This window comes from Ursus maritimus, unplaced genomic scaffold, assembly GCF_017311325.1.
Source record: "Ursus maritimus isolate PB19 unplaced genomic scaffold, ASM1731132v1 scaffold_5, whole genome shotgun sequence".
NCBI lineage: Eukaryota > Metazoa > Chordata > Mammalia > Carnivora > Ursidae > Ursus > Ursus maritimus.
Window position 1 is genome coordinate 74,337,706 of NW_024426663.1, and position 22,275 is coordinate 74,359,980.

Genomic DNA, 22,275 nt, shown 5'->3' on the forward strand with positions numbered 1-22,275 from the left:
GGATGACATTAGATCCCTACCTCAGGTCATATATAAAACTAACTCAAAATGGATCACAGACCTAAATATAAGAACTAAAACTACAAAACTCTTGGAAAGAAACACAGGTATTAATCTTCACGACCTTGGATTAGACAAACCTTTCTTAGATACAACACCGAAAGCACGAGCAAAGAAAATAGATAAAACTGTACATCAAAATTAAAAATCTTTGTGCTACAAATGATATGAGCAGGAAAATGTTAACAACCAGAATAGAAGGAAATAAAAGCTAATCATATAACTGATAAGGCACCTGCATCCAGAATACATAAAGGACTCTTCCAACTCAGTAATAAAAACACAACCCAACTTATAAACGGTCAAAGGATTTGAAAAGACTTTTTTTCAAAGAAGATATGCAAATAGTCAATAATCACAAGAAAAGATGCTCAACATCGTTTGTCAGTAGGAAAATACAAATCAAAATCACAAGAGATGCCACTTGACATCCACGAGGATGGTCAGAATCCAAAAGGAACAATAACAAGGGTTAGTTAATGAAGATATGGAGAAATGGGAACCGTCATACGCTTCTGATGAGAATGTAAAATGTTACCATTTGGAAAACACTCTGGCAGTTCTTCAAACAACTAAAAACAGAGCTTTCATAGCAATTCCATACCTAGATATATGCCCAAAAGAAATGAAAACAAATGTCCACACAAATATAATGTTCACAGCATTATTCATAGGAGTCAAAAGTGGAAACAACCTAAACATCCATCACATAACAAAGAGATAAATAAACGGTGTTCTATCTATACAACAGGATATTATCTGGCCATTAAAAGGAATGCAGTACTGATACATGCTATAACACAGTGAATCTTAAAAGCGTCATTCTAAGTGAAAAAAGCAAGTCACAAAAGACTACATATTTCATGATTTCATTTCTATGAGGCATCTAGACTCAGAAAATGGATTAGTGGTTGCCAGGGAATAAGGGGTAATGGGGCCTGGGGAGTAACTGTTAATGAGTACTAGGTTTCAACTGGTTTGATGAAAATGTTCTAAATTTAGATCATGGTGATGGTCATATGCACAACTGTGAATACAATAAACTGTACTGAACTGTACAATTTCAATGGGTGAATTTTATAGAATGTGAATTATATCTTTTAAAGACTAGGTCATTCTTAAAAAAAAAAAAAAAAAGCTGGGGTAAGTTTTATAACTAACTTTCTCCTAAAAAGTCTCCTTATGAAACTGTTCTCTGGAAGAATTTTGGAGGACTTTGTATTCTGTAATAAGAAATAAGTTCATTCCAAAACAAAGCCTACAAAGAGATAATTTATTCTGCAGAAATGCAAAAAATATCTGAGAATGATCTCTGGAATATTCTACAGTTCCTTAGCTACATAATCTTCTAACCAAGAGTAGGAGGTAGCAAATAGTAGTAATAATAAAGATAACTGTTATTATTAATTTTGTTATTAGTCTGTATTATGTGTAAGTATTCTCTTATTTAATCTTCATTAAAAAAAAAAAAAACCACCTGATTCAAAATAAAAGTCCACAATGGTAGGCTAGCTAGATAAATTCTGATACATTATACAATGAACTATTATGCAATCATCACAAATTATTTTCTGGATATGACACCAAAAGCACAGGAGACCAAAAAAAAAAAAAAAAAAGATAAGCTGGACATTACCAAAATTAAAAACTTTTGTGCATCAAAGGACATTATCCTTTGAAAAAGGATCCCATCGCTTGGGTGAAAAGGCAGCCCATGGATTGGCAGAAAATATTTGCAAATTGTGTATCTGATAAGGAACTAGTTATCTAGGACATATAAAGAACTTCTACAACTCAACAACAACAACAGAACAACCAGGTTAAAAAATGGACAAAGGACTTAATATTAATATACATTTCCTCAAAGATACATAATCAGTAAGTACATGAAAAGATGCTCAACGTCACTGTCATTACACAAATGTAAAACAAAATCACAATAAGACACTACTTCACAGCTGTTTGGATAGCTGTAATGAAAAAACTGAAAATAACAAGTATCAGCAAGGATGTGGAAAAATTAGAACCTTTGCGCATTGTGGTGGGAATGTAAAATGGTACAGCTACCATGGAAAATGGTACAGTAAATTCCCAAAAAAATTAAACACAGAATTACCATAGGATCCAGCAAATCCACTTCTGGGTGGAAAAAGAATCAAAAAGCAGGGACTCAAACAGGTATTTGTACACTCGTGTTCCCATGTATATCTAATGACCCATGTTCACAGCAGGATCATTCACAACAGCCAAAAAGTTAAAGCAATCCAAGTAAACAATACGTAGTGTACGCATACCTATAATGGATCGACCAGTCTTTTTTAAAAAGGAAGGAAATTTTGACACAGGCTACAATATCGGTGAACCTTGAAGACATTCTACTAAGTGAAACAAGCCAGTCACAAAAGGACAAATACTGTAGGATTCCTCTTTTATGACATTCCTAGAGTAGTCAAATTGAGACAAAAAATAGAACGGTGGTTGCCAGTGGCTGGGAGAAGGAGAGAATGAGTCAGTGTTTAATGTGTACAAAGTTTCAATTTGTAAAGATGAAGAAGTTCCAGATATGGATAGTGGTGTCAGCTGTACAACAATGTGAATGTACATAATGCCACACAGCTGTATGCTTAAAATGGTGAATTTTATGTATATTTTTTCATCTTAAAAGACTTGGAACCGTCGCACTAAGATATATTAATGACAGGAAATAGCAGAATATATTTGTGGTGGGATAAACTGGCAATCTTCCCCATTTAATTAGCACACAGAAATCTAAACAATTCAATGGGTCTGGCACATTGAAAAAGAGTCCTTTTCTCCTGGGTAACAAAGAGAATAATGACTGACAGCCAGAGATTCCTGAATTACACCAGGCTTCAAACAAGGCAGGAAAGATGTAAACGCTTCTCAGCACAATAACAGAGGTGGTCTACTGGGCTTCACATCAACCGTGCTCACCTATAATTAAGGTTGTGAGATGTCTGAGAAAAATAAATGCTTTTCTTCGTGACTTCACAGGTGACTTAGGAAATGGAAGCAGCTTGATCACAGGTCTCATTACTCCCGAGGCCGCACAGAAGTGGGGCAGTCACTTTTACCTTCATTCGTCGGGCTAGCACGCCCACCTCTCTGGAGCCTAATGATAACTGGGGTAGAGAAGAAAATGAGCAGAAGAAAGCATCACTGCCTATCCTGTAGAGACCAGAGGCCCTGTTCAATTGTGCAAACTACAAGTGGGATTCAAGGCGAAATACCTCTTCTTGTGGACAGCATGTTGGGGATGATGTCATCAGACTGAGAGAAATGAGAAAGGGGCTGGCCCTGTCCTTCTCTCCAGCCTCATCTCTTGCCACTCTTCCCTGTGATCACTCAGCTTGCCTTCTTGCTATTCCTCAACACCTACTCTGGTCCCATTTGAGGGACCCTGCACCATTTTCTGCCTGAAATATTCTTTCCTCAGCTGTTCTCACACACTCCCTTACCTCATTCGGTTCTTTTCTTAAATGTCACGTCATGAAAGAGGCTTTCCTTGATGATCTTACCTAATAGTCTCTCCCCCACCACTCTTTACCCCCTTTCACGGTTTCACTTTTCTTCAGGCTATCACAATTTTACATAATTTGTTTACTGTCTAGGTCCTATCACTAGAATGCAAAACTTGTAGTGCAGGGATGGCATCTGTCTTAGTCATCACATTACCTGTTCTTCCAACAGGGCCACACAAACAACAAATATTTGTGGAAGAAATATGGGCTGGGCAAGACAGAAAGAAGAGTGAACAACGGAAAGGTCAGGGAGTATCCACAAAGACCACTCCTCCTTTCAAAGCCCTATCTAGAAGTGAAGTCTTCAGAACGTACCACCTATTAGCTAGAATGCGGGCCTTTATTCCTCCTACCCAGCAATATCCTTCTGAGAGTTGCGTGATCTTTCTGTAAAAAAATTTGCTTACCCATACTTCATTTCAAAGGATTTGGTAAGGGGAAGGCTGATAAGGCAGAATGGGCAAGGAAAGAACAAGTGTAATTTATCCCAATGTGAGAGTTTCATGTGACAAGAGGATGGAAGAAGACTGGCTCCTCTAGGTGGACAACTCAGAATCACCTTGGTTGACTGAAAGAAATCCAAAACTCACAAGTACAAAGACAACTCCAAGTACTAAATACAAGAAACAATTCTTTGACTCTCCAAAGAAAATCAGCAAATATTTCTCTTTGGGATGAGAAAAAAGAAGGGCCCTCATACACTCAGGTCACATATATAAGTTCAATTTTGTAAAAAGAAAGACATACACAGAGAAAACAATGAATGCAATTTCCTGAAATGCTATTTACATTAATGTATTTTTAAACATTTTAACAATAGAAGAGCCAGATGTTAACATATTTAGTTATCTTAAAGCCACAAATGTTCTATAAATCCACCAACATTTTCAATGCATTCATTTATGTTATTAATGTCTAAAAGATATATATTCTACACTGGGACATTATAGGCAGAACTATAATAAATGTTAATAGTTAACTATGAATGGTGAAATCAAGATGACCTTAGTGATCTGAATACTTAAATATTTTCCACGTAGTCACAAAAACGGAAATGTATTTACAAATTAAGTAATTTAACAATCAACAGCTTTACTAAAGAAATATAATACAGCCACCCTATACAAGGCCTTCTGCTTCTCTGAAAGGCAGAGACCTCTAATGTTGTCTTATTTATAACCTTTCCATGAAAGCCAAAAATAACTGTAACCCTGAACATTTTATTTCCTTCTTTACAATTTTCAACACGTTTAATATTAATAAACACTAATTAATTAAAGCAAGACGTCAAGGATACTTTCCACAAAAACTATGATTATATTGGAATTGGAATTTTTCAAAGATCCTTTGATATAAGGAATACCTTGAACTAAGACCTTTTGTGGTACATGTTTAGAATCACTTATTATCAATATGTGTTTCCTGGTATTAACAACCTCAGAAGCAATGTAAAATTATGGGAGAAGAAATAATAGTATCTATTCAAAAGAAATAATGTGCACTACTCAAGAGGGAATAGTGACACCTGTTTGCCTACCCAACATCCATTCTCTCTTACACCTTTCCAACAGAATACTAAATTCATTCATGTTTCCACCCTCAGCTCCAAGGGTGGATCCTGATTATCGTAAGCTATTATCTATCTGGGGGTAGAACTGACCAGACTGAAGGCGAAGACATACTCCAGGCTGGCAGGAAGAGATCACACTCTGCTTATAGACTAAACTGGTTACCACTGATTTCAATGAGGAACCAGGCTCTAAATATCAACTTTGTGAAGAGCAAGGCAGAGGAAGAAAAAGAAACTGGATCTGTGATGAAGTCACTAATTTGCTGAATCAAATAATTTGGAATCTACTATTCTGTACTTCCTGTTATATATCCTAATATGGTTCTTTTCAAGCAAATTTAAGTCAGGCTACATAAAACGCTACTTATGCAGTCAAAAGCATCCTAATTAATATGGAAAGAAATGAAATCATTTGGAATTCTCTTCTTAACAAAACAGCTCAAATAGTATATGTTACCATGTGTTAACACCTTAATCCTTAGAACTGTTGATAATTATATTTTGACCATAAAAAGAAGTTTAGCTATCCCATCTGCCACACTGTCTTAAGAGTCACTAAGAAAAGATATCAGTAAACATGGATGCATCTTCCTTAAAAATTTAAAAATGAAAAAAACCTTACATGTATTTATAATTTTTGCTTTTTACGTCAACAAATTCAAAAAAGCACAATCTTTGGTCCCTTCTAGGGCTTGCATTTAGTTGACAATAATAATCAGATTTAGTTTATAAGAAAACTGAGGCAACTCAAGTATATAACAGTTTGTAATTCACGTATGAACAGTGCATTTTATGTATGCACAATCTTTGGTATCTGTGGAAACAACTACTATAATTCATATAAAAGAAAAATATGTTCACTTTATTTAAAGTCATATGTCATAGTTTATTAATAACAAAGGAATCAAAACCCAAGGGTTTTGTTTGATGGCTATATAAAAATAAATCTGGCTTATTAATTATATGTCTCATTAGTTCTTTATGGTAATACACAAATATTGCCAGGCAAGTATTAAAAGATCAGACTTTACTGTTGCCAAATTGCTAAGGCTAACCATCAATTAAAGAAACTATTAAACCAAGGAAAACATTTGAACTTCTGCAATCATAGCTCAAGGAAATAGAGGACAAAAACAAGAGGTGATGACATTCTGAGTCCACCCCTGAATTCTTAATATCTGACTCTAGCAGAATGAACCAAAAACTTTAGTTTAGCAAAATAGATGTGACTTCATTTATATCAAACCTCACAGCATCTGGGAGGCACAATCGAATCTAAAAAATCTAAAAACATATTACAGCAGGAAATGGAAATCTGCAGTATTAAAGGGTAAAGATGAACATATAGATTGTTGTATCAGGAGGAAGGATAGGGGCACCTGGCTGGCTCAGCTGGAAGACCATGTGACTCTTGATCTCGGGTTTTTGTGTTCGAGCCCCATGTTGGGTGTAGATATTATTAAAATATAAATAATAAATAAATTTTTTTTAAAAAAAAGACGAAGGATAAATGAGGAATGGAAATCCAATGCAATAAGGGAAACTGGTTGGCAAATGGTTCAACAGTTTTCAAACTGCTCAGTGCTAAACCGTTATTGTTGGAATCAAATCTCAGCATCTTATCAGGACCACACCCTTGAGGGCTGCTTAATAAATTACACTCAAAACTGTCAGCCTTGTTGAATATGTACTTCTTAGAAACGTCTTCAACTTACAATAGAAACAGCTGAAATAACAGCTATTCCACCATTGCTTTTATCCTGAAGGTATGAATTCTTAAAACTTCCAGTTAATGCAGGACAAAATTTTAAAAGGTGGAAGGAGCCTTAGGAAGTCACTTCCAATCCAAACTCCATATTAGAGTAGGAGAATCTAATGAGTACATTAAGCAAAGACTTTTGAGAGCTTTCTATATCCAAAATTTAATGCTGATTGCTAGAGGTGACACAAATATATCTAAAACCTGATACCTTCTCTCAAGGAATCTATAGGATGCCCCAAGGAATTATAGGCTGTGAAACTGAATACTGTACCATAATAAAGATAAAAATAAAATCCTAAGAACCAAGAGGAGTCATCCAGCAAGATAAAAAGCTTCAGGAAATGCTTAAGTGATGTTTGAGTTAAATGTGGAACAAGAGGTCAAATGTGGACATTTGGCAATGGAGGGGAAGGACATTCCAGGCAGTGAGAATAGAATAACTCTGAAGCCCTATACAAAAAGACTTCATTTCCAAATACTCTTTCCTTCCATAGTCTGCTTTGGCCATGCTGTTTCTTGGTGTTCTTCAAACAGGACAGGATCTTCAAATAAGCATTCCATCCTCAGGGCCTTTGCATCTGCTGCTCCCTCTGCCTGGAATGATCGACCCCCAGATACCTGAAAGGCTGGCTTTCTTACCTACTTCAAGTCTTTGCTCAAATGTCACCTTCTCAGTGAGGACTTACTTGACTGTCCCATTTGAAATAGTCATCCTCACACTCCCTTGTCACCTTACCCCACTTTATTTTTTCCACAGCACTTACTATATATATATGTATATATATACACACACACATATTCGTTCTACTTATTAGCTTTGTCCACCCCCTGCCGAAAGAGCAGAAGTTACGTTTGCTCATTTCCAGATTTTAAAACACTGCCTGGACACGGTAGGCATGAAATGAGTATATGCTGACAAATTGGCCAATGGAATAAAGGAATGGAAAAGACTTCCGCCCACAAATTGGTTATGATCTAGCAAGAGCAAATAAGTTCTGTTACATTATTCCTGACTAACAAAAACAAATATAGTTGCCAAACCCAACTTAGGAAAGACTAATGCTCAGAAACAGTTCCTGGCATACCCACTTCTACACGTCCAGTAAGCACTAGGTTCTTCTTTTTACACCTCTTAGCTCCCTGCTCCCAGTAACACTGTCACTAATGCAATGGCCAAAAATGACACCAGAATTGCCACTGACGCCAGAACCACCTCTTCCCACAGTAATCTTCACTGCTACCTCTAAGTAAAGTGTATTCCTGGATTTCCAAATTAAATACATCTTTCTGTAAATGCTTAAATTCTACACTACATGAGTGGTTACACTGATATTATGAATTAGCCAGGAAACTTACTATTTTGAATACTAATATTAAGTGTAGACATGAAAAAACACAGCTTTGATTTCTATTTCAGTATTGCAAAATACCTTTTCTATACTGCAAATGGATGGCCCAGGGAATACAGTTAAGAAAAAGATTCTTTCAATAAAGACCAGTACTATATTTTAAAGTAAATGGGTAACAAGGTACAGTTAAGGGCATTTTTTTTTTCCACTCAGAAGAATCAACCACGATTTTATTCTGGGTTAAAAAACAATATCGAGTTCATAAACAAGAGCCTTAATATTTGAATTATACTACACTAAAACCAAACGGGAACAGGAGAAAACATTCTTTATCACCAGCAGAAGCAAAACTACTTAAGGAAATGAGGAATAAGCTCAAGATTTCTCACTTCAGCTAACACCTCCACAGACTGCATTATCATTTTAAGCGAAGCGACATATTCACATTTAATTTTTAACGGCAGGCATCACTTCCATCTGGGGTTTATCTGCACAGAAGTGCTAGCCTTGGCACAATTTCAATATTTAATTGAAAGTTCATTTCTGACTATAAGCAAAACGCCCCAATACGACCCAATAGTTAATACCTCTACATGAAACCCTACACTGACAGCTCAATGTTTTACCTCGTGAATTTTGCCTTCAGAGAGGCACCTGTCACCCTCCCTCATTCATTAAGAAATGACTTATCTTCACCCCCTTAAAACCTCCCGCATTATTTGCAACACCATTTACACGCCACGGAGAGTTTTACGAATATGGCCATTCTTCATAAGTAGAAGAACAGCTACAAACGAGACCCAATTCCCTTCGGTAGAGAAAGGCCAAGCCAGCAGCTGCCATCGTAACTTTCAGGTAGGGGAGAGTCACAGCTGTCACGGGTCAAACGTCGCCAGTTATTGCAGGACCTCCTTCACGGCCACTAGGGGAAAAGCCCCATAAAAAAATGTTCGGTCCTCCTTATCTTTTTCTCTAATAACACCTTAAAGTCACACTGGGCGGCCGATGGCTGGGAGGCAGCACCCAGGAGAGACTGTCCAGAGCGAGCGCCGAGCCGAACGCAGGAAGCCCAAGTCCCTGCGCGACGAGAGGATTACCGGGAAAAACAGTAGCCCGTCTGTCCCCAGGAGGAGAGAAAGAAGTCTGCCGGGAGAGGCTGCGAGTCGGGGAGGTGGGGCCGCGAGCCCCAGCCGCTCGGCGCGCCCCGAGCCGCGGGCGGCGGGAAGGCCGGAGCGCCGGGTGGGCTCGCGGGCGCGGGTGGGCTCGCGGGCGCGGGTGGGCTGCAGTCCCCCGACCGCCGAGGTCCCCCCGCCCCGGGAAGTGCCCAGGGCCTCGCCCGCGCCGCCGGGAAGCCGCCCAGCCCACAGACGGGCGGAGGAACCGCTTGGGCAGAGCCACGTCGGAGGACTGGAGCGCGGCGGGAGGTGGGCACCCCGTTCGCCCCCGGCGAGAGGATGACAGCCCGGGAGCTCGAGGCGGCCGGGGGCGCGCGAAGGGCCGCGGCGCGCCTGAGGGGGTCGCCCTGAGGACGCTGCCAGCCGCCAACGACTCCCCCTCACGCGGATCGGCGGCGGCGGGATACTCACGTAGGGCTGGTAGAACTTGGAGAGCCGCGGCTTCCCGTGGTTATTGAAGATGAGGATCGCCTTGATCATGGCTGAGCCGGGCCGACCGGGTGGGCGCTGGGGGCCAGGGCGGGGGCGGGCGCGCGAGCCTCGCCTCAGGATCTCGCCGGCGATCCTTCCCCACCCGCCCCCTCCCGCACACGCGTGCGCGCGCTCCCGAGCCGCGGGGCGGGGCCGGGGCGGGGCCGGAGCGGGACCGGCGAGAAGGGAAGCGGAAACATCTCCAGCTCCGCGGCCGCTTGTCAGAGAGGCGCCTGCGCACTTGGCGGCGCGCGGGTGAAAGGTTTGCAGACTTCTTCCGGAGGATTGTTGTGCAAAAGCTTAGTTGCGGTAGCAACAGTCGGGGCTCTGCGACACGTTCCACATAGAGGACCAACCGACAACTCCACCTTTCACCGTTAGGTTGGGTTCCCCCCCACCACCACCACCCCTCCGGCGCCACCTTAGCGACGCCCCCGGCGTAAAGCCCGCCCACTGAGCGCGCTGAGCCACTACTTCCGCCCTCGCCTGCCATTGAGCAAGATGGCTGAGGAGCCGGATTCCGCGCTGCAGCTCCCTCCCTCAACTGCAGCTGATGGCGAAGGACCTACGGAGGTCTCCCCAGAAACAGCCACTCCTGAGCCCCCTTCTTCCGCCGCGGTCTCCCCGGGGACAGAAGAACCTGCCGGAGACACCAAGAAAAAAAGTAAGGTTGAGAGCAGTTCCTTTCTAGGCAGGGGCGGGAGGTTGATTGAGATTGCGTCCGACTAGGTCCCTGGCGGGCAATAAAGGAGCAAAATTTAGAGGAGGGCTGGTCCTGGTCGTGGCTTTTGACCAGCGAGGACAGAGGAAGTGTGGTTTTCGGCTTTCGGGACCTTTGAGTTGAGTGCTTCTCAGGAGAGCCACTTCTGGACGCACCTTCGCGGTGAGGTGCGGGTCCGTGGCTGCCACGGTACATCCACTCTTTTGAGTTGGCCGGACTGCGGCTTGTTGAAGGTGGGAGCTGAGTGGGATCTCGGGTGACCCCAGGGACTTACTATGAGACGTAATTATTTGATTAATGACTTAAGGTGTTAGGGATGGTCGGTAGCAAGTCTGGATTAGAATCCACGCTTCCGGCTAGTTCGCTGTTTCTTATATCAAAGTCCGTGTGAATTCACTCCGTGTACCAAAAAAACAAATTTTACCAAGTATGAAGAATGTTAAGAGAAAATCTAAGCATAGGCATCGCCTTCCCCTCCCCGCCCCAAGACCATTTTGGAACCTTTATAAGCGAGTCATTTCATTGCTTGAATTAGTTATCAACGCTTCATTGCTTGAGAATTGGTTGCCCATTGTAAAACAGGGAAAATCCTAAGGAAGTCACTTGTCCTTGAGCATTCTATGTAGAGTTGCCTCTGAGAAAATCCTCAAATCAGCGATTTATGATTTGGATTGGTTGACCCTAGGCCTCAGTTTTTCTCAGTCCACAGTTTTAAAGTATAGCTATGGCATGTTTTCTACTCTGTGATCGCACAGCCTTTCAGTAGAATTTCAGTTTCTGCTGCTTTTGGAGAATTGTTTCCTGGCACCCTCTCCCTTTTAAGTCAGACCACCTCTACATTTGGGGGGAAACTTATTCTGTCATTTCCACGTGATGCCCTAGTAGAGTAACAGAAACCTGTGATTATTTCTGTAAAGAAGCACTAGAGTCTTTGTGAAGAATTCCATGATTTTTACAGATTCTTGTTCTTTTTTTCCTTCATTTTACTATAAGCAGAAACAGACTTTTCAAAGGTTTTTTGTTGTTGTGGAGTGGTTTTGTTTGTTTGTTTGGCGGGGGGTTGGCTTTGACAGCCTTAGACAAAAGCTTACTACTTGACCCTGAAGATAGCTGAGTAAAACAGAAGCAAAAAATGAATGGCCCATAACCCAGATATGGCCTCAGGTTGTATGGCATGTTTTCTTTGGTCTGCATAGTTTTCTCTTTCTTTAAACCACCGTTGAAAAGTAGTATTTTCATTTTCTGGCACTTGGGAGCATTTGAGTTTGCCTCTGTGATGAAAAACTTAGTTTCTAGCTATTGAATTTCTACCCTTAGTTTCTAGCTATTGAATTTCTACCCTGAAGTTGTCATCCTTTTTTGAAGACCTCTTCTGATGGAAGAAGCTTCACTATTTCATATGCTCCACCTTTAGTTTAAGCTACAGAAGAATAAAGATTCCTGAAGCTGACCAAGGTTGTTAGTCCTTAGGAACTAATTAAGATTACTTGGGAGAGCTACTTCCAGAAGATCTTCATGTAATTGATGAGGATACCTGTATTCTTGTAAGTGTTGATTCTAATGTATAGCTATGGTTGAGAACTCAAAGCAAATCGCCTTTAGAATTAAAAAAAAAAAAAAAAAGAGCTATAACTACAGTAACTTTCCTTCTCTAGCTTCATGCCTTTCCGCTCTTCTTCCTTCAGTTGTATATATAACTCACAAGATTTTCTGCCTCACTTTACTGAAATACCCAGTTACAACTGAGTTATTGATAGGTCCCAAGGGACTAAGGGAGGTATGGAAGCTAAGTCAACCAAAATCTTCTGTTATCTCCCAATTCATTCATATTTAAATAACTGAAGCTATAATTATTAAATGGAGAAAGGAAGATAAACTTTAGCAGGAAGATAAATTGTCTGTGTTCTCTGTTCTAGGTGCCTTCGTTTCAGGGGCAAACTTGAATAAATTGATTACAGTGAAGTGGTAGGAATCTCAGTTTTTAATCCCAAAAAATGAAACAAGGAGGATGTAGTAGTGTAGAGCTAACTTTAGGGGGCAGCAGTACACTATTTTGGTTTCAGTGTTACTTTTGATTGTAGTAGTCTGGATTTTTTTTTTTTTTTTAAGATTTTATTTATTTATTTATTTGTCAGAGAGTGAGAGAGAGAGAGCGCAAGCGTGCACAAGCAGGGGAGCAGCAGGCAGAGGGAGAAGCAGGCTCCCTGCCGAGCAAGGAGCCCAATGCAAGACTTGATCCCAGATCCATGGGATCATGACCTGAGCCAAAGGCAGAAGCTTAACTGAGCCACCCAGGGATCCCTGTCTAGATTATTGAAACGTGATTTCTCTATCTGAAATCTTTTGGCTCCTACTTGTATTTTCTTTTTAATACTTTTTGTTACTTTATTAAGTTTATTGTAGGAAACTTCATGGTTACAAAAAGCACAAATAAAATCAAGCGATCGTCTATAATGTCACTACTGAGAAGGAGTATTTTGGTGCATATTCCACATTTCTGTGAATATGTGTCTGTAGTGGTTTTAATGAAATTGATATCCTATTGTACATGTTGTTTTGTGTTTAGTACATTTTGATAATTTAGTCATACTGTTAAATATGCTTTTATAGTGTTTCTCTAGTGGCAGCTTAATAATCTTAAGGTTCAATAAGTATGAGTTATGAGCTGATACTATTCTAAGTACATGTATTAACTAATTTAATCCTCACAGCAACCTTGTGAGGTAGATGGTATTATCGTCATTTTACAAATGGAGAAACTGTGGCTCAGGGAGATTAAAAGCTTATCCTGATATGTATACCTAGCAAGTGCAGAATCAGGATTTTTGAACCCAGGGAGTTTAGAATGTTTGTGCTTTATAAATTGTCAGAGAGTGTAATATCCTTTATTTAACCAATCTTCTAAATATACTTGCTGGATATTTAGGTTTTCCAAGGTTTTTGTTTTTTTGTTTTTCTGTAAAAATAAAATCTTCAACAAAGGTGAAATCCTTCTAAGTGACTCTTTTCACATCTCATCTTTTCTTAGACTAGATTCCTAGAAGGGTTATTGAGTCGAAGTATATCTTGAAATATTTGGATTTTTTTTTTTTTTAAGATTTTATTTATTCGACAGAGATAGAGACAGCCAGCGAGAGAGGGAACACAAGCAGGGGGAGTGGGAGAGGAAGAAGCAGGCTCATAGCGGAGGAGCCTGATGTGGGGCTCGATCCTAAAACGCCGGGATCACGCCCTGAGCCGAAGGCAGACGCTTAACTGCCGTGCCACCCAGGCGCCCCAGTATTTGGATATCTATTACCATAATGTTCTCCAGAAAGGGTATACAATTTTGCTTTCCCAACGGTGATATTGTCTACACTTTTATTGTTGTAATTTTACTAGTTTGGTCATTGAAAAAAGACATGACATTATCTAATGTATTTTTTCTTATTTTCTTTTCTACTGTCTTTTCTTCTATCTTCATTTCTTCTCTTTGGAATTGTCTGTTACATCCAAATGCATTTTAAAGGTCAGTTTCATGGGGAGACCTTTGTGGGACTATAGAATCAAGGGGAAAAATCCACAAAAGCATGATGAGAAAGAATATTACCTAACATTTCTACATCTTGGACATGCCTCCAGTATCATAAATACATAAACTGCGTTTCGATTAAAGGTTTAAGTTTTCTGAAGTCTTTTATATCACATTTTCTTTGGATGGTTCAGTGTAATTGCCCGTATTTTTTTCTTTGACAGTTGATGTCCTGTTGAAGGCTGTGGGAGACACCCCTATAATGAAAACAAAGAAGTGGGCTGTAGAGCGAACCCGAACCATTCAAGGACTCATTGACTTCATCAAAAAATTCCTTAAGCTTGTGGCGTCTGAACAGTTGGTATGAGAGCAACGGTGATCATTTCCCTACATAAATTCACAGTAGTTCCTAGGCAACTATGAATAGTTGTTGTACTTAGAAATGAATATGGAGCCACATATGTTCCTTTAGTGTAATGTCTTTATTTCTTTTGTTGATGGAATTTCTGAACTTTATTGAATTCTGGGGAACTCCGAAATGAAATGATTTTTAGATTTGCTTTTATAGTGCGAACTACTTTTTTACCTACTGTATTGGGGTTTTGGGTTTTTTTTTCTTTACCTACTGTGTTGTTGTTTTTGTTGTTGTTTTCTCAAGTCACTAAATGCCCATGCAGAAAGATCTCTCATAGAACATTAATACAGAGAAGTTCTGGGTTTTTTAAAATTTGTTTTGTTATCAGTGGTCCTTCCCAATCTGCTTGAGGTAAGCAATATATTTTTTGCAATGTCATGAAAGAACTAAGAGAGATACCTATTTCATAGTATAGTACATGGTAAGCACTTTGTGGTGGCAGTTCTAAGGATTAATATTTTAAATGTCATTTGTTTTTAACTTGGTATTTTACTACAGAATTTTATTTTGTTTTTTTAAAGATGTTATTATTTGTCAGAGAGGAAGAGAGAATGAGCACAAGCAGGGGGAGCAGCAGGCAGAGGGAGAAGCAGGCTCCCCACTGAGCAAGGAGCTCGATCGTGGGACCCTGGGATCATGACCTGAGCCAAAGGCAGGCACTTAACCGACTGAGCCACCCAGGTGTCCCTTTACTACAGAATTTTAAATGGCTACATATGTTTGGTATTTTTTGGTCACGTGTTATAAATAATATATCAGACACCTTTACCTGCAGATCACAATCTTGGTCAGTATTAACACAGGTAGTATATGAATAGTTAGGTAAATGAAGAATCACTTCATTTAAAATACAAATTAAGAGTTTGTATGTATTAGTGTTGGGGAAGGATGTAGTTGCTTATGAACTTAGAAGTAAGAATGCATAACATGAGTGAATTAATCTATTAAAGCGATATGTGTTGGAATTTATTTCTTTCTGTCATTGAGGAGGAAGAAACTGATCTGAGAGCTGTAAGTGGCTCTCATGAAGGGGTTATAGGTACAAAAGTAAGTACAAGTTGGTCAATCACTAGAAGGTATTTGAGGCGGGAATAGCATAGAGCCAAAGATTCCTCCAGAGGAAGTTGCCTTTGTGATCAATTAGAGTGAGAAAAGCCTGCTTTGTAAGAGTGCCATATAGAATTTAATTAAAAAAATGCCAGAGATGGGTGGAAGATTATAATGTCATCCACATGCATATGGAAGCTAGAACCTCAGGAGCAGAGGACTTGACTAGTATCCAAGTCTAAATGGAAGTTAGGGGACCGAGGACATAGACTTGAGAGAAATGAGCAGAGGCTGTCTGTACTAAGGGTGCTGCCTGAAGAGATGATGAAATACAAAACCAGAAGAGTACCAAGTAATTGAGGCATTACTGTAAGAAATTTATGAATAGAAAATGAAATGATGCTATGTCCAATGTTAATGTTAGTCTTGACTCTTCGTGTTGCCTATATTCTGCAGTCTGAAAGGACTTGATTGAAAGCCATATGTATTAAGTTGAACCATGTAAAATTGCCATCAGTCAACCATTATAACATAAAAACAGCAATTTCATATGGTTGAACTTTAAACCTTTGTAGTGAATCTGATTAGTTCTTTCCATTTAAGCAATAGGTAACAAACAAAAGTAGAATCATTTTGTCACTTTCCTAGACTGAACTAGAACTCACATCTGACTTTCATCTAGCTGTACTCCACAGTATTTTAAACAGAATGGATGTGAAGGAAAATATAATGTTAGAGATTCTGTGAAGATAGCAGTGGTGTCAGAGGCATGATTGGATCTTCAAATTCCCACAAAAATGTTGCTGACTAGACAGCAAAACCAAAAAACAGTTGATCGGTATTTGTAACAAACCTAGATGAGGGAGTATCCTCATGAACCCTAAAATGCATGGTATCACCAAATGTGCTGAAAGAAGCGATAGAATTGGCACGTGGCAGCACTGAGAGAAGAACCTGATCTAGCCAGCAGGTGTTCACTGGGAGGTAGAGGAGGCCAATTTAAGTATGGTAGCTGAAACTGAGCGGGTTTGCTTCTTTCCAGTAGCAGGTGATTACAGTGCCTCTGCCCCAAGGAGGACTGAAGCGGCTGGAGCAGTCTAGCCCCAGAGGGCTCTCCAAACAGTCAGTAGGGTCCCTCGCAGGACAAGACACCACACTGAAGAGGAACTTCTGGAAGTGAAACAAAATTGAACAGGGTTAGGAACATGAGAGAAGAAGGAAAGAGAAAGACCAGATCAACGTGGAGGGGAGCAGAGTGGAAAGCTAAAGTTGAAGAAAGCTCAGTACATACAAAAATAAGCAACGGAGGGACGCCAGGGTGGTGCAGTTGGTTAAACGTCTGACTCTTGGTTTCTGCTTGGTCCCAATCTCAGGGTTGTGAGATCGAGCCCCACGTCAGGCTGTGCCCTTTGCGCAGAGTCTGCTTGAGATTCTTTCTCCCTCTCCCTCAGACCCTCCCACTTGTGTTTTCTCTCTCTCAAATCAGTAAGTAAATCTTAAAAAAAAAAAAAGAAGCAATGGAGAAATATCAAGGTCAAATCCCATACAATGTTATAAGAAAGAAAAATAACATTCCTAAAGACAAAGCATGCCAGAAAGATGTGCCTGTGATACAGGTCAATAACTGTAACTTTAATATTTCAAAACGAGTCTAAAAGACATTAAGAAAATGATAGAAGATGTGAAAGAACAACGGAAACCAGCATTAGGAAAACTCAACTGAGTGACAGATCTCAGGCAAAGAATTACAAATAAAAGTTATTTCAGAAGTGGAGATTCAAGTAGGAGAAACATAAGAGCAAATAACCAATAATGCCTTAGGAAAAATAGAAGGCAAAAAAAACCAATTTTTTTTTTTTTCGGAGAGGGGGAGAGAATCTTAAGCAGTCTCCATGCCCAGTGCGGAGCCTGATGCAGGGCTTGATCTCACAACACTGAGATGAAATCAAGAGTCAGACGCTTAATTGACTGAGCCACCCAGGAGCCAAATAAAAGCCAATTTTTTTTAATCAAAAAGAAAGGTAAAAAAGATTTCAGAAAAGGAGGTAAATAATTGAGTATGAACAAAGGACAGTGAGCATACGGATAACGGGAACCCCTGAAAAGTCAAAGGAACAAAACGAATATTTAAAAGTAAAAATCAAGGGAAATTTCTTAGGAAGATTTGAAACTACATATTGAAAAATTACCTGAGAATATCAACAAAGAATAGCAAGCACCAAGAAATATTCTGGTAAGATTAACCAGGCTTGAAAGAAAACAAAAAACCTCCTTTGGACATATAGGGGAAAAAAGAGGACATGACTTTGAAAGAAAATTAGAATATCGTCAAATGTCGATAGCAGAGTTATAAGGAAAGAAATTGTAAGATACGAATTTTATATGCAACAAAGCTGGTTTGTAAAGTATTTATTTTAGAGAGAGAGGGGGGCCACACTTTGTGCAGTTTTCAGCACATAAGGGACACTCAGTGACTATTTGCTAAAATAAACTGCCATAGAGAGCCTTTCTCCTAATTTAAAATGTACCAAGAGTAAAATCTCTGTCCACTCAAAGTGCCAGGAGCTAAACACAATTATTATGTATGTATCATAGGAAATTCACATTAAAATGCACACATTTCTGTTAAGTTTCTGAGTTTTTATGTTAGAACATTACTCAGTCTTAACCATGAATTGATAAATAAGCATGGACTATTTTGAAATAATTTAATCCTTATAACTAGTGTCTGTTGAGTACATACACCGGGCACTGATACATGATGTGTCCTGTCTCATTTTACCTTTCCCGGCAGCCCCATGAAACACAGGTACTGTTATTTTCCACATTTACAAATAAGGGAAGAGGGTGAGAAAGGTTATTTGTATTTGGAGCCAAGATTCAAACCTCGATCTATCTCAGTAGAGCTTCTGTTCTTTATTACCGCACTGTATTGCCTCGGGGAGAAATGGAAGCAATATTTATTCTTATAGCTGGATCCATGTAGTGTCTCTCAAGCACCTATTCCAGTACTGTTTTTTTCTTTTAAGACTATGTTAAGCCCAGGAAATTTTAGTCTTAGAATTTGATTGCAAAGGAAAATTGAATTACCTGCAAATACTGTTTTTTGTTTTCTAAAAAAGAAAATTATCAAAAGCCACTTTGACACTGTGGCCTTTTGTTTCAGGATCTTCGGAAATGTTTTTTGGTTTTGTTTCTGGTTTTTTTTAAAGATTTTATTTATTTATTTGAAAAAGCGAGCACAAACAGGCAGAGGGACAGAGGGAGAAGGAGAAGCAGACTCTCCACTGAGTGGGAACCCAATGTGGGGCTTGATCCCAGGACCCTAAGATCATGACCTGAGCTGAACGAAGTCAGTTGCTTGACTGACTTAGCCACCCAGGCACGCCCAGAAATGTTTTAAGTACTAGAAGTGTTTTAGTAAAAATAGACTAAACTGAAGCATTAAATAGTGAATCCTTTAAAGAACAAGGCTATGTTACCTTTTTACTTCATTTATGTTACTTTGGTTTTTTTTAACCTCACATGGTGGAAAGTGACTTAATAGTAGTGGTTCTCCACCTGAAGTTCAGTACCTTTGAGAGTTTTCAGAGGTGATAAAGGTAAAATATATGTATATATATCTCTCCAGGCATGTGTGTCATTTACCCCCCCTCCAGAAAAGTGCACAAATAGCTCAAATAATAGATTTCTTGATTTTGGGCTGTGTGTAGAATTTCATTAGGAGAATTCTGTCTTTAATTACGAGTAAGTGTGAAAATTAATATTTCCAGTAATTACTTTCTTCAATAAACCTTCAAATGCTATTTGTAAAAACAATATTTAAAAGTTTCTTAGTTATAAAAAGTTGGGAACCACTGTTCTAGGACCGGAAATTCTGTTACTTTTAATCCTCCAGAGGGAAGATAATGATTGATTTTATGAGAGATCTCATTAGTTGAGTAAGTTATTAGAATTAGAAGGAGCCTAGGAAACCTTTTTTCAATTCTGAAGACAAATTGAAATAGCTGACCAAACCCAGAAAAGTGAAGATTAATCAGGATACCATTAAAAACGAATCATCTTTTTTTCTTTCTTGCAGTTTATTTATGTGAATCAGTCCTTTGCCCCCTCCCCAGACCAGGAAGTTGGAACCCTCTATGAGGTAATACATCAGTACTTTGTTTTCTGATGGAGTCTGACATCTGTGTCTATTACGTGATCATAAGCTCAAAACATTTTAAGAGATATATGCCATTCTTAGCTGTCATAAAAGAATTGTTATATCTAACACTTAGAACATAGTTGGATCTGAAATTATAGTGATGGAAGAATTAAGAAATGAATAATAGCAACAGAAGATGACTTTGAAGTACAGTAATCCGGATCTGCCCCCGAAGACGTTGAAAAGGAAGGCTACGTAATGACTTTATTCAACATTCTGGCGTTTAGTGGCCGTAGTCATTGAGTGTACACACTAGCACTGCTACTAGAAAACAGTACATACCTTATAGTCAGAGATGTAGGGAAGGGACATACATATTACGCAAGCCCACCTGTGCCTAAAATGCTGGGTTTTATTAAACATTTGTGATTACTGATATGAGTCCGAGAGTAACTTGGATCTGTTGAAAGAAATAGTCTTGTAGATAGATAACTTACACGGGCGGATGAGGATATTTAGGATATACGTAACATTGTTTCCTTAGTTTCATCTAGGAATAATAAAAATTAAACGGAGTTTAATTTATTCCCTTTTTTTCTTTTTGTAGTGCTTTGGCAGTGACGGTAAACTGGTCCTACATTACTGCAAGTCTCAGGCATGGGGATGAAGTGCAGAGAAAAAGCTCTTGCTACCCAAAAGCATCTCCACAAAGGAAGCAGCTCTGGAAAAAGTTGATACTTGTGACAAGAGACTTGTGTATGTGATCTATACAGCTTGTATCCGCTATGAATCATGTTTATGCATAAAGAAATCCATAGAGTAGATGGACTCACAAAAATGTGATTTGTATTAATTCACAAATCATCATAAAAGATTGGCTTTACAGTTTACCCATTATTACTACAACTGCTCCAGATCGGCCGCCAAGGAGTTGAAAAGGGAGACTAAGACTGTTACCAACCAGAATTGTTATCAGTTCTTAGTGACTGAAATTGTTTACTTGTAGAAAGAACACTCAGCTGCTTTTTTTCCCCACTGTGAAAGTCAGTTTTCTAAAGGATTCTTTTCGTGCATGTTCAGGGAGTCTGAGCAATGGGTTATGCCTTTTCTCCTGTATGGTTAGATCTACAGCGTTAGGTAGTAGTCCCACTGACCTGCTGGCTCTGTGTCTTACAGGCCAGTAGGGGGCAGCCTAGCTGGCAGAAGGAGTTAAGCGGTTTGGTTTTATACCTTTTGCCAGATGATAATGGAGGAAAAAAGCGATTCCTGCTAATTTCTAGCAAACATAGCCAAGACAGAAAGCATGTTGACACACTGAAAAGCTACTTTAGAGAATATGCGTGGTTTAGAATTATTTTATTGGGAAAACAGAAGGAATTTTACAAATTGTGACAATTGAGTCATACAACTCTTTTCAGTCCTATCATTTAAGTGATTGTGAGTCCTAATGGTTCTAACTGTGGTGTTACTTGATGTCTGTCTTCTACATTGTCAGAAGCACTCAGTAAACCTGGCAACATCTTTGAGTTTTTTGTAATCTGTTTTCTAACTTGAAAACACTCGAATAATTGGATAGCCTTAGGTTCCATATGTATTTCATGCTATGACTAAAAGTCCCATTTTCCCTGATTCTATTAGACTGTTAATTGCTTGAAGTGAGATTCTGTATTATATCATTCTGTATTATAATGGTAATGCAGCATTTCGAAAAGCATTCCAATAAATTGAATGGAATGTCCAAACAGGATCTAAGATAAATACAAGAATTCTGAGTGTTTATTTTCAAAGGTAATGGGAATGTATGATTTTGTCAGAAGACTTTGAACTACACTTTTATCCCTGTAATCCCACGATGTACTTTATGGTTAATGATCTGCCCTGTATTAGCCTTAGGGTATGCTAAGGAACAATTCAGTTAGTGATGAAATCACTGTTCAGTTCTCATTTTTCTGCCCAAGAATGAATTTTTTTTATGAATTTTTTATTTTTTAGTTTTTTGGGTTTTAATTTAAATTCAGTTAGTTAACATATGGTGTATCCAGAATGAATTCTTAAGTTCCCTTATACTGATGTCCCTGTGTAATAAATTAATTTAGCTAGTAGTTAGTGCTGGAATAATACAGGTCGCATTCTGCAAATTTATCTTTTAAGACTAGGTAAGAAATTTGTATATATGTTGAGAGCTGAGAAGTGTATTTTTGAATCAAATAGTTGGTTATGGAAAGGATCTGTTCTCCAGCTTTGTCCACTTATAGTTTATTGAAGGGTGTGAATATATTTACTTATTTATATGCATATATATTTAACATGTAGCAAAAATGTGTTTAAATTATATTAAATTTGCCACTAAGGTTTCAGGGAATAGAATATTTACTACCTCAGCAATCAGAACTGCTTGAGTTTGAATTTGTAACATCAACTTAATTGTTCTTTTTTTGATCTAAATAACTTAATTAAATCTAAGGTTAGCTAAATATACATGCCTTACCTTTTTTTATTTGTTTGTTT

General features: G+C 38.9%; 2 protein-coding genes across 4 annotated transcripts in view; one reads left to right on the forward strand and one right to left on the reverse strand.

The window, feature by feature from the left end:
• The window catches only part of AP3S1 (adaptor related protein complex 3 subunit sigma 1), a 68,797-nt gene extending 58,733 nt beyond the window's left edge, over window positions 1-10,064 (reverse strand). The window contains exon 1 of one of the 2 annotated variants that reach the window (XM_040622561.1): window positions 9,870-10,064. In XM_040622561.1, coding sequence (XP_040478495.1) covers window positions 9,870-9,938 — 69 coding nt within the window. In that variant the 5' untranslated portion in view covers window positions 9,939-10,064. The remainder of the gene's footprint in view (window positions 1-9,869) is intronic. The other variant, XM_040622560.1, reaches the window with a different exon arrangement.
• A 78-nt stretch (window positions 10,065-10,142) lies between these two features.
• Window positions 10,143-21,525, forward strand: ATG12 (autophagy related 12). Of its 2 annotated transcripts, XM_008709476.2 has the most exons (4): window positions 10,144-10,593; window positions 14,386-14,522; window positions 19,705-19,767; window positions 20,375-21,525. In XM_008709476.2, exons 1-4 carry the CDS (start codon window positions 10,431-10,433, stop codon window positions 20,432-20,434), a joined length of 423 nt encoding a protein of 140 aa, XP_008707698.1. In that variant the 5' UTR covers window positions 10,144-10,430; the 3' UTR covers window positions 20,435-21,525. The 2 variants fall into 2 exon arrangements, with proteins under 2 accessions (XP_040478497.1, XP_008707698.1); XM_040622563.1 differs by lacking the exons at window positions 14,386-14,522; window positions 20,375-21,525 and having other exon boundaries at window positions 10,143-10,593; window positions 19,705-19,766.
• Window positions 21,526-22,275: the final 750 nt, after the last annotated feature.

Coding starts and splice junctions, on each gene's coding strand:
- ATG12 (XM_008709476.2), top strand. CDS start 10,431: ATGGCTGAGGAGCCGGATTCCGCGCTGCAGCTCCCTCCCTCAACTGCA. Junction 14,523..19,704: donor TTGTGGCGTCTGAACAGTTG/GTATGAGAGCAA, acceptor TCTTTCTTGCAG/TTTATTTATGTGAATCAGTC. Junction 19,768..20,374: donor AAGTTGGAACCCTCTATGAG/GTAATACATCAG, acceptor TTCTTTTTGTAG/TGCTTTGGCAGTGACGGTAA.